The sequence below is a fragment of the Micromys minutus genome (assembly GCF_963924665.1).
Source record: "Micromys minutus genome assembly, chromosome: 21".
Classification (NCBI taxonomy): domain Eukaryota; kingdom Metazoa; phylum Chordata; class Mammalia; order Rodentia; family Muridae; genus Micromys; species Micromys minutus.
In genome coordinates, this window is record NC_137956.1 from 1088683 (window position 1) to 1099043 (window position 10361).

Below are 10361 nucleotides of genomic sequence, written 5' to 3' on the forward strand. Positions count from 1 at the left end.
ACACACACATACGCACACACACACACACACACACACAGAGTTCATTTTATAGTCAAGAAAACAGCTTGAGAGTTAAGTAGCTTTCCGCTAAGCGTCCATGCCCCCAGGAGAGAGGTTTACATTGTCTGCCCTCTGTATGTTACAGATGTTCCATTAATGATAGAGATTTCTGCTGTAAATAATGAAAGCACCTTTCATTCCACTAACACTTCCAGCCCTTTAACTACAGTTTTTTTTTTTTTTTTTTTTTTTTTTTTTATCAGATTTTAGCTAAGGGAAAACCAGAAAGAATCCCATTTATTTTGCCTCTGCACACTTCCCAAGAGAAGAAGCCACGTTAATTGTAATGTCATTAATCCCCAAATGAGTACAGATTAATTCTCCTGATTCTAGAAGTGAATGAACGAAAGACTACCCAGAATTCAGAGGTCTTTGGGATTTTTTTCCCTTCACACAAAAAATTAATGGAGGAATGATAAATGGCATTTATCAGGAAAGGTCCAGAAAGTTGAAACTAGATGGGTTCTAGCTGAGTCACATGGCTTGTCCACAGCCAAGTCAGCTGTGCTGAGCGGCAGGCTTGCACACTTCACTGCTAGCATCAGAGAGAACAAACCCTGGCCTTCGAGTGGCATGTGGGATTTTAAGAGTACAGACAACGAGCATGGGGCAGCGGTGGTTATTAAGAAGTGATTAATGTAGCAACAAGAGTCCAAAAAGGGGAAAGGCTCCATCCACATTCATTTATGCTGACCTTAAAACAACTTTACTATGGGCTGCAGGATCACCACAAGCTTTGAGAGAGCACCTTTGTATGGCTCAAAATAAGAAGCTCGATTTCTTTCATGGTGGCTTGGGCAGACAGCGAGAAGGTTTGTGGGCAGCAGTGGCAGGGGAGATGAGGAGAAGGCCAAAGACCTGACCCTGGAAGGCTGGCAGGCTAGATTCTGGGAGATCTCACCTGGCTACTAAAGTTAGATTTGTTTGTTTTCTACAACTGGGTCTCACTTTGTAGCCCAGGCTGGCCTGGGACCCTCTCAGTAATACAGCCATTGATTCCCAAATGCTGGAATTACAACTGCACCTATCACATCTGACTGGATTTATTTATATATAACATTTTAAAAGGGGCCATTCGACTTCTGCTATTATAAATAAGGTTGCTATGAACACAGTGGAGCATGTGTCCTTGTCCGTCTTTTGGTTCTGTGGAGGCTTGATGCCCCGGAGTCGGGGAATGCTAGGGTGGTGAGGGGGGAGTGGATAGGGGAGTTCCCTCATAGATGCAGGAGGGAGGGTGGGGGATGGGGTGGGGGTTTTCAGAGGGAAAACTGCAAAGGGGAATAACATTGGAAATGCAAATAAAATAATGAATTATATATATATACTATATACTATAATAATAAAGGAGAGCAATAGATGAAGATACTTAAAAAAAAAAAAAAAAAAAAAAAAAAAAAGGACCACTCACTGTTCTCCAGGTTGACAAGTCCAACATCAAGAGCCACTTGTTTCTGATGAGGACCTGTTTGTTATGTTCTCCTACAGTCTGTCTCTGTCTCTCTGTGTCTCTGTCTCTGTCTCTGTCTCTGTCTCTCTCTCTCTCTCTCTCTCTCTCTCTCTGTGTGTGTGTGTGTGTATGTGTGTGTGTGTGTGTATTACCTCGAGTGCACGGGGTAGCCTGTAGTTCTTTCTGGACTTTGCTTTATGGAACTCCTAAGCTGTCCTGCAAACTCACAGTGGCTCTCAACCCTCGCTGCACATAGAAATCACCTGGAGAGGTGTTCAAAGGCAGTCAGGTGGGTCTCTCGTGTAACTGTCCTGTGCTGCTGCTTTGATGCTCAGTGACTGCACAGTGTCCCACGGTAGAGGGACAGGACTCGCTGGCATGAGAAGCAGATGCCCCTTGCAGGAAAAGATGGATGATTTCTTGCTCCAGTCAAGAGAAATACTCTTGTGTCCCGGAGTAGCAAGATTCTGACATTCCCACTGAAAAGGTAAAAAAGACTCCAGAAAATGGCAGTGTGTGGCTGGCACTGTAGCAGAGAGCATGGACGCATCACGTGCCTGCCAAGACACATCCCCCGCACCATACTTAGAACAAAGACCACAGCAAGTCTAGGTTAAGGCTTCTTATATGGGGATGTTTGTCAATGGGAAGTGATGAAATTCAGATTCTGGCTCTGAAGATCTTGGAACTTGCCCTAGAGTGTGTTTCTAAAAGGTCAGTAAGTGGTGAGCTGCTGCTGTCTGCATGGCTAAGCCCTACCACTCTATCACATCTTCTTGTACATCTCAAGCATAGAGCAGGAAAAACCTCAGGCCTGTCACACTCTGGGGTTCCAGGGGCAGGGTTGACGTTGTTGCTAACTAACTAGATTAGGACAGGGCAACAACTGAGGAAATGTGCTGTGTGCGTGAGTGTGTGTGTGTGTGTGTGTGTGCATGAGTGTGTGGGGGTGTGCTGGAGGACTGCCCATGGAGGGCTGCTCTGTGTGATACTGACTGGGTTGGGTTCGGTTGTACCTTTCAGCAGGCTTCAGCCTGGGTGAAGAGAGAATGGAGCACGGCTGTGGTAAGTCACTTTCCTCCCAAGTGAGGATGGTCTGTCGTTGCTGACAGACTCTGAACTCCTCGGCCTTTTACGTTAGATTCTGGGACTCTCCAGGGAACTTCCAGACTTTCATTTTCCAGACTGTGACTGTTCAGGCAGTGAGCTTCCTGACCTGGGAAGCCACTGGGTTCTCAGCTTCTCTAGCATGAAGACAGCCATTGTCCTTCTTCTCTCCCTTCCTCCATCCCCCACCCATTTTCCTCCTCTTCCCTCCCCTTCCCTCTTTGTCTCCTCTTCTCCTTCTTTCCCCACCTCTCTCTCTAACCTCTTTTTTCAGAGAATCATAATGGTTTTTTTTGTTTGTTTGTTTGTTTGTTTTTGAGGTGGTTTTTAAGACAGGCTTTCTTTGTGTAGCTCTGGCTATCCTGGAACTTACTCTGTAGACCAGGCTAGCCTCAAACTCAAGATCCGCCTGCCTCTGCCTTCTGAATGCTGGGATTAAAGAAAGGTGCCACCACTGTTGAGATTTAGACGAACAACTGAGGTGTATATTTAGCATACCAAAATGGACCTAGCCTCCGGGTTCTCCCAGCATCCCTCAGTCCCTACCTGACTACCCCACTCTCTACATAAACTTTCCAGGCCAGGGCTGGACTTCCCCTCCCTCAGAGGCTTTGTCCTATATAATCCAGACATTTTGGTCTCTTCTTTCTCTTCTCTCCCTTCCAATGCTCTCCCCACCCCCACCACATTTCCCATGGCAACTTCCCTGGCCTAATTCCTTGGGACCAGCGAGCTGCTTCCCAATAAACCTGCCTTTATATATTCTAATCTGCCTTGAACTGACTCATTTTACTGGTGGGGAAACAACTCATCAGCCACCACCTGGCAGAGAACCCTAATTCTTTTTCTCACCTCACAATCTGAAATTAAGCACATTTTAAAATCTTTATTTGGCATGTGTGCCAACACTGCATCCATGTGTCTTATGGTCAGAGCACAGCTCCAGGGAGTTGGGTCTCTTCAGCCAACACGAGTTCCCTGGATCAAACTCAGGTTACCAGCTTGCTGTCCTGAGCACCTTTACCCTCTGCTCCGTCCCCCAGGACCCATGACATAGCCAAAACCTTATCTATAAGCAGGTTCTTTGTATCAGCAGATGCCAAGGAGTGCAGGCTGACAGGAGCCTGATGTAGCTCTGCCAGACCATGACAAATACAGAGGCAGATACTCACTGCCAAGCACTGGCCTGAGAATGGGGTCCCCAATGGAGGAGTTAGAGAAAGGACTGAAGGAGCTGAAGGGGTTTGCAACCCCATAAGAACAATACCAACCAACCAGAGCTCGCAGGGACTAAACCACCAACCATAGAGTACACATGGACGGACCCGTGGCTCCAGCTGCACATGTAGCAGACCATGGCCTTGTTGGGCATCAGTGGGAAGAGAAGCCCTTGGTCCTGCCAAGGCTGGATGCCCCGGTTTAGGGGAATATCTGGGTGGGGACACATAGGAGGGTGGTGGGAGGGAGGCACCCTCATAGAAGCAGGGGGAGGGGGCATGTGATGTGGGGGGTTATGGGGGAGAATCTGGGAAAGGGGATAACATTTGAAATGTAAATAAAATATATCCTGCTTGGATTCTGTAAACCCCACCCCTCAGCTACCCGACACTATAAAAGGGGCTGCTTGCCCCCTCCTCTCTCTCTTGCCCTCCTTCCCTCACCCCTCCTCTTCCCCCATGCCTCCTCGCTCATGGCTGGCCTCTACTCCTTCCTCTACTCCCTTACTCCTCTCTCTCTCTGCCTCTACTACCCTCTTAACTCCCCCATGACCTAAATAAACTCTATCCTACACTATACCTGGCTGGTCCCTCAGGGGGAAGGGATTCCCAACATGGATCCCCCAGAGGCATCCCCCTTACCCCCAGGCTTCGCCACACCTCCATGGGCCATATCCACCCCCCACTCTCTTCCTCCTTTTCCTAACATTGGTGCTGAAACCTGGGATGTCATCTTTTAACAACATCCAATAAAAGTAAAATGAAAATAAATAAATAAATAAAAATATACAATTTTTAAAAAAGGTTCTCCATAACATAAAAAAAGTTCTTTGTGTGCTGTTTGGTTGTGAAAAGTAGGGTAGGAAGGAAACTATCAAAGTTCAGATCAGTTCCCAGTTCTTCCTTCGGCTATCACTGTAAACACAGTGACTTATAATAGAAATGTACAATGGTAAAGGTCTTGTTTTGAGAGTTTGACCCAGATCTCACGGAGCTAAAGCTGAGGTATTTGGAGAACAGTTTCCTTCTGGAGGTGCACTCCCTTAGCTTGCTGCACGGAGTGACCCCTACATTTGACTCACTGTCTCCGTCCTCCATCTTCAAAGACAGTATCTGGTGTGGTGTTGGCGCACACCTGCATCCCGGCATGCTGGAGGCCAAGGGAGTAGGATCAGGAGTTTGAGGCTAGCTGGAAATATATAGCAAGACTCTATCTCCAAAAGTCAAGGAAAGGTTTATTTAAGTTTTCCATCACCATCATAATGTGGATGTGGGGTAGCGGGCAGGCATGGCGAGCGGAGAGCCACATCTTAAGTGGCCAGCACCAGGGAGAGCACGCTGGGAATGCAACACCTCCAAGCTGGCTTCCAGTGAGACATTTTCTGCAATGAGGCCACACATCCTAAACTTACCCAAACAGCACCAACTGGGTATCAAGTGTTCAAATGCCAGAGACTAGGCAGGGAGTCTCATCCAGACTGCAGCCCTAACTATACTTGTCAGATAATCAGAGACCATGGGCATTAGGACATTGGAACTTTTAGGGCCAATATTTTGCCCATGCACCCATATTAATTTACATAATTCTATATGACCATACTTAGAATTGATTTTTAGTTTATTCATTTGCCATTATTTTGGTGTTCCAGAGATGGTATCATGTGGCTGAGGATTATCATGACCTTTTTTTCCTTTTATTTATGGGGGTCAAATGTGGACACTCACAGGCTTGATAGGGACAAAGACAGGAGATAGGGGATGAGAGAGAAGGGGAACAGGGCAAAGGGCAGCTTCTGGATAGAGGAGACAGACAGATGTGGGACACAGGAAAATGGCAGTTAATAAAGGCACAAAGGGACCCCTGTGTTAAGATGAGGTTTTTAATTTTAACTGGGTTAATAGGTTTTCTTTGCAAATGAAATAAGATAATTTAAGCCAAATTAAAGTATAATAGCAGGTTCACTGGTCCCAAGGAAGGAAGCCAGGGAAGTAGCTGGGCAGAGGGAGGCAGAGGGCTCAGGGAAGAGAAAGAGATCACATGGAGGAGGCAGAGGAAGCCAGAGAGGGGATTGGGAGAGGGAGCCGATCTCGAACTTCTGATCCTCCAGCCTACACCCCAAATGCTGGATTATAAGTGTGTCCCATCTCCCCTAGTTTTATTCAGTGCTTGAAATCAACCCCGGGGTTTCTTACTTACTAGACAAGCACTCCTCCAAGAGGGCATGCTGTATTTTAATTTTCTTCTGTTTTATACAAATTGAGTATTATACATTTTTTTTTCCCAAAGAGTAACAAAAAGTGATTAGAGGTGTTGGTAGAACAATCTTAGGGTGAAGCTTATAAATGGTGTGTGTGTGTGTGTGTGTGTGTGTGTGTGTGTGTGTGTGTGTGTGTAAGCCAGGAGTCAGCATCAGGTTTCTTTCTTAGGTGCCACCTACCATGTTTTATGAGACAGAGCCGCTTGGCATATCAAACACAGCAGCAAATGGTGTTTGCTTAAAAACTATTTCAGAGTCAGAGCAAAGCAAACCGGAGGTAAAGCCTATCTTGTGTAGAACTTCAAGTCTCACTCCTTAGAAGTCATAGGCATAAGACTAGGGGCCTGTTTCACAATCCTTCAGTGGGATCTTTCTAGTTAAAAATAATTTATTTAGTGGTGTTAGGGATTTAACCTAAGGCTTCATGAATGCAAGGTAAGCATGCTACTAACTGATCTACACCACAAACCCCAGTATCAGATTTTTAAACTTAATTATGAGTGTATTTTCTCTGTGTATGCACGCGCACATGTAAGTAAAGTACCATAGAGATCAGAATAGACCTGCAGATCTCCCTGGAGTTGAGTTTGAGGCAGTTCCAAACGCAAGTCTTCTGCGGGAGCAGTACACACCCTTAATACACACTCAAGCGCTGAGCCAGCACCCAACCAGGCCCGCCTTCGTGTCTTTAATACAATGAAGAACAAAGATTATTGTTCCGTGTGTCCCCTTCTCCCCTGCCCCTTATAAAGACAGGGGGAGGCCAGGCTGGGTGCAGCCTCGGGTCTGGCTTCCCTCTAATGCCTAACGCCCAGCCCGGGTCCAGGGCGGAGCCGAAACCGATTAGACGTCCCTCCGTGGACTTGGACCAGCGTTCCGGGCGGGAGCCGTACCACCGAGACGGGAGCCTAGAGCGGTCACCCGCACCCCCATTCCCCTCCACTCCTCCCCGCCGCCTCTATCCCGGAAGTTGCTGCCGGGAGCTCGAAAGCGAGTGCTTCGTCTCAGAGATCTGGCGCGGCCGCGCTTGCGGAGCCGTCACCATGCCTGTGAGTTTTTGACTTGGGGCTCGGGCTTGCTTTTCTTCAGGGTTTCTGTTAGTCTGGCACCTCGGCAGGCGGCTAAACTCTGGCGTCTTTTGCTCCTCACCGCAGCTCTTGGCCCGGGCCGGGGCGTGGCGGGCTTGTTGAGACTTGCCCGGGCGGCGTGGCGTGGCAGGCCCTGCCCGGGCTTGCGTGAGCGGCCGGCCCGTGGGCTGCAGCTCCCGGCCCGCTGGGGGCTCCAGGTTTCTGTTCGCTAACGGTCCTCGCAGCTGCTGACACGTTCATTCCACCCCGGGCGAGCATGCGGCAGCCCTGTGCTGGCCTTTCGGTGTAGCTGAGGTCATCCCGGCCTCGGTCTGATCTGCTGCGGTGCTTCTTCGGGGAGGCCTGAGCCAGACTCTAGTTCTTACTTAGCTCTGATGGCTGTCCAGCCGAACGAAAAAGGGCTGCTTTCCCATATGTTGCCCGAGCGCCGTAAAGTCCCAGAACAAGGACTGGCAAAGTTTGGGTGAAAGTGGTCCTGTTTTGAAAAGTTAAAATCTTAAGTTCAAATTTCCCTACTGCCGAGTATGCCTGTTTCTCTCGCTTTGCGTGCATCTGCGGTTCAATCCGCCATCCCTGTACTTTGACTCCAGCAGTAACAATATGTTTCCTCACTCAGCTGGCTAGAGACCTATTACACCCTTCCTTGGAAGAGGAAAAGAAAAAGCATAAGAAGAAGCGGCTGGTTCAGAGCCCAAATTCTTACTTCATGGATGTGAAATGTCCAGGTAAATTTTCAAATTTTCTTGTCCTAAAGGACGTTTCTGAAAAGACCCAAACTTTAATCAGTCAGGATCCACTGTTGAATAGAAGTGACATCACAGAATTGTCACAAGGGTCATTTCAAAGAGACATACTCAAACCTTAGTGAAACATATGGGAGCCAGGTAAAAATACGTTGACTTATATGCTGATCATTGAGATGATGAATTTTCTTTTTCACAATGCAGTAAAAGTATGTTGATTCTTAAGTCTCAAACCGCTGTCTGGTGTGTTTGCTATTAACCATATGTGGCTGTGTAGTACTTAAAATGTGTGAGTGGAAACAGAATTAAGAGTAAAACACTAAGCTCTGAAGATATAACATCAAAAAAATGACACATCTGTTACATGCTGAAATGTTAGTGTTTCAGGAATGCTAAATTTAATGTTTCACCTTAAAAAAATTTAGGTGGCTTCTAGAATAATTGTTTACAGATTTACAGGAAATGTGTTAAAACATCACTTATTATATAAACAACATGTACTTTACATATTAACAAAAAAATGTTGAGCTGGTATTGTGTTTTCATCTGCTTTTTAAGTTTTTAATGTATGGTTTCCCCTCCCCTTTTTAGGTTGCTACAAGATTACTACAGTTTTCAGCCATGCCCAGACAGTGGTTCTTTGTGTGGGTTGTTCAACTGTGTTGTGCCAGCCCACAGGAGGAAAAGCCAGGCTCACAGAAGGTAAATGTTTTATTGTGGGCTCTTTAAGAGTCCCCAGTTTGGGCTAGGGAAATGGCTCTAAGGTTAAGAGCACTGACTCCTCTTTGAAAGGACTTTGGTTCAATTCCCTGTACCCACATGGCAGCTGACAACTCTCTGTTCCAGGGATTCCACACCCTCACATAGACATACATGCTTACACAATAAATTTTTAAAAATAAATAAATATTAATAATAAAAAGAATGTGTAATTTAAATGACTAAGTTTATACTGTGATACTGCCATTATTTTTATAGCTTTAGAATACTTAAAGTCATATAAATTTATCTGTGTGCTTAACTTGGAATAAAGTAAAAATAAGTAAGCAAGTATGACTGCCCATACAATAACACGTTTTTTTTAACCATGAGGTTTTTTTTTTAATATTTTGTTTGATTTACATGTGATATTTGGTGATAAAAGGTTTGTTAAATCGTTGCCACTTGAGGAACAAATAACTCAGTTGTATCAATTAAAATGCCCCACATTTTATGAATAACTATTTAATTTAAAAATACCTAATTAATGCTTCATTTAAAAATCAGATTAACATTCTAACTCCACTTTAATACAATAAAATAATTGTGTATATAGTTTTTCGTAGTATGTTCGTAGTACTGGAAATGTGCTTATGTTTTGGAGACCTGCGAATTCCATGTTTTCACTGAAAGAATTACAAGTGAATTAGTAGTAAATCCAAGGTCAGTGTAGTATGACTAGGTAAAATCAGAGTCCCAAGTCAACATGAGATGTGGGAGAGTTAAGGGTGTGGTGGCACGAGCCTTTAACCCCATTGTTCAAGGCTGAGGCAGGATCTCTGAGTTCAGAGTCAGTGTAAGGACTGAAGAGGGAAGGGACCAAGGAATTGGGGACTAAGAATCTTCAAAACAGTTTGAACTATTGAGTTTGCTTTATGGTCTTAAGTAGATTCCATGGTGTAGTATGGAAAACAAGTGACCACTGTGTTTATGTCAGGATAAACCCATATGACAGTTATTACAGCAAATGTTTATTAATCATAGTACTCAGAAACTTGCTTTCTATTTAAGATCTAGCATTCCTACATCTAATCTACTATTTCTAAAACTTTTTATTTAAAAGGTACTTTTTGCCACTAAAATCACACCAAAGATAGAGTAAGATATTTAATATACTCTTCTGATTCCTTTGCAGGCTGTTCATTTAGAAGAAAGCAACACTAATCATCTATAAAAGTTCCTGAATTTGTGTTTTTCACGGAAAGCCTTATCAACTTCAGTTACTCTACCAAGACAATGTAATTATTGTTTGGTTTTATAAAGTCTACAACAATGATCTCCTATTTTGGTGTCAGTTTTTCAATAAAGTTTTAATTATGGACAAATTTGCCCCTTTGCTTTTCTCTTAGAATTATTTATTTAATGATTGTGAGTACACTGTAGCTGTCTTCAGACACACCAGAAGAGGGCATCAGATCCCATCACAGATGGTTGTGAGCCACCATGTGGTTGCTGGGAATTGAACTCAGAACCTCTGAAAAAGCAGTCAGTGCTATTAACCTCTGAGCCATCTCTCCAGCCCCATTTTTTCTTTTTTAAACCACATGTGAGTATGTTATACATTTAGCTGTACTGTGTGTATGATTTAAGTTAGAACATTTAAAAGTGTATTTTGACTAGTTTGTGCCCCATTTCAAGAGGGCATACACCCTAAATATTTGACTTTCAGACCATTCTAA

The 10361-nt window shown here is 44.7% G+C and overlaps 1 protein-coding gene across 1 annotated transcript; it reads left to right on the plus strand.

Moving 5' to 3' along the window:
• The first annotated feature begins 7018 nt into the window (after positions 1–7018).
• RPS27L (ribosomal protein S27 like) lies at positions 7019–10097 on the plus strand. The gene is made up of 4 exons (XM_080934220.1): positions 7019–7141; positions 7797–7905; positions 8515–8625; positions 9818–10097. The coding sequence occupies exons 1-4, from the start codon at positions 7136–7138 to the stop codon at positions 9844–9846; spliced, it is 255 nt and encodes an 84-aa protein (XP_080790346.1). The 5' UTR covers positions 7019–7135; the 3' UTR covers positions 9847–10097.
• The last annotated feature ends 264 nt before the right edge of the window (positions 10098–10361 follow it).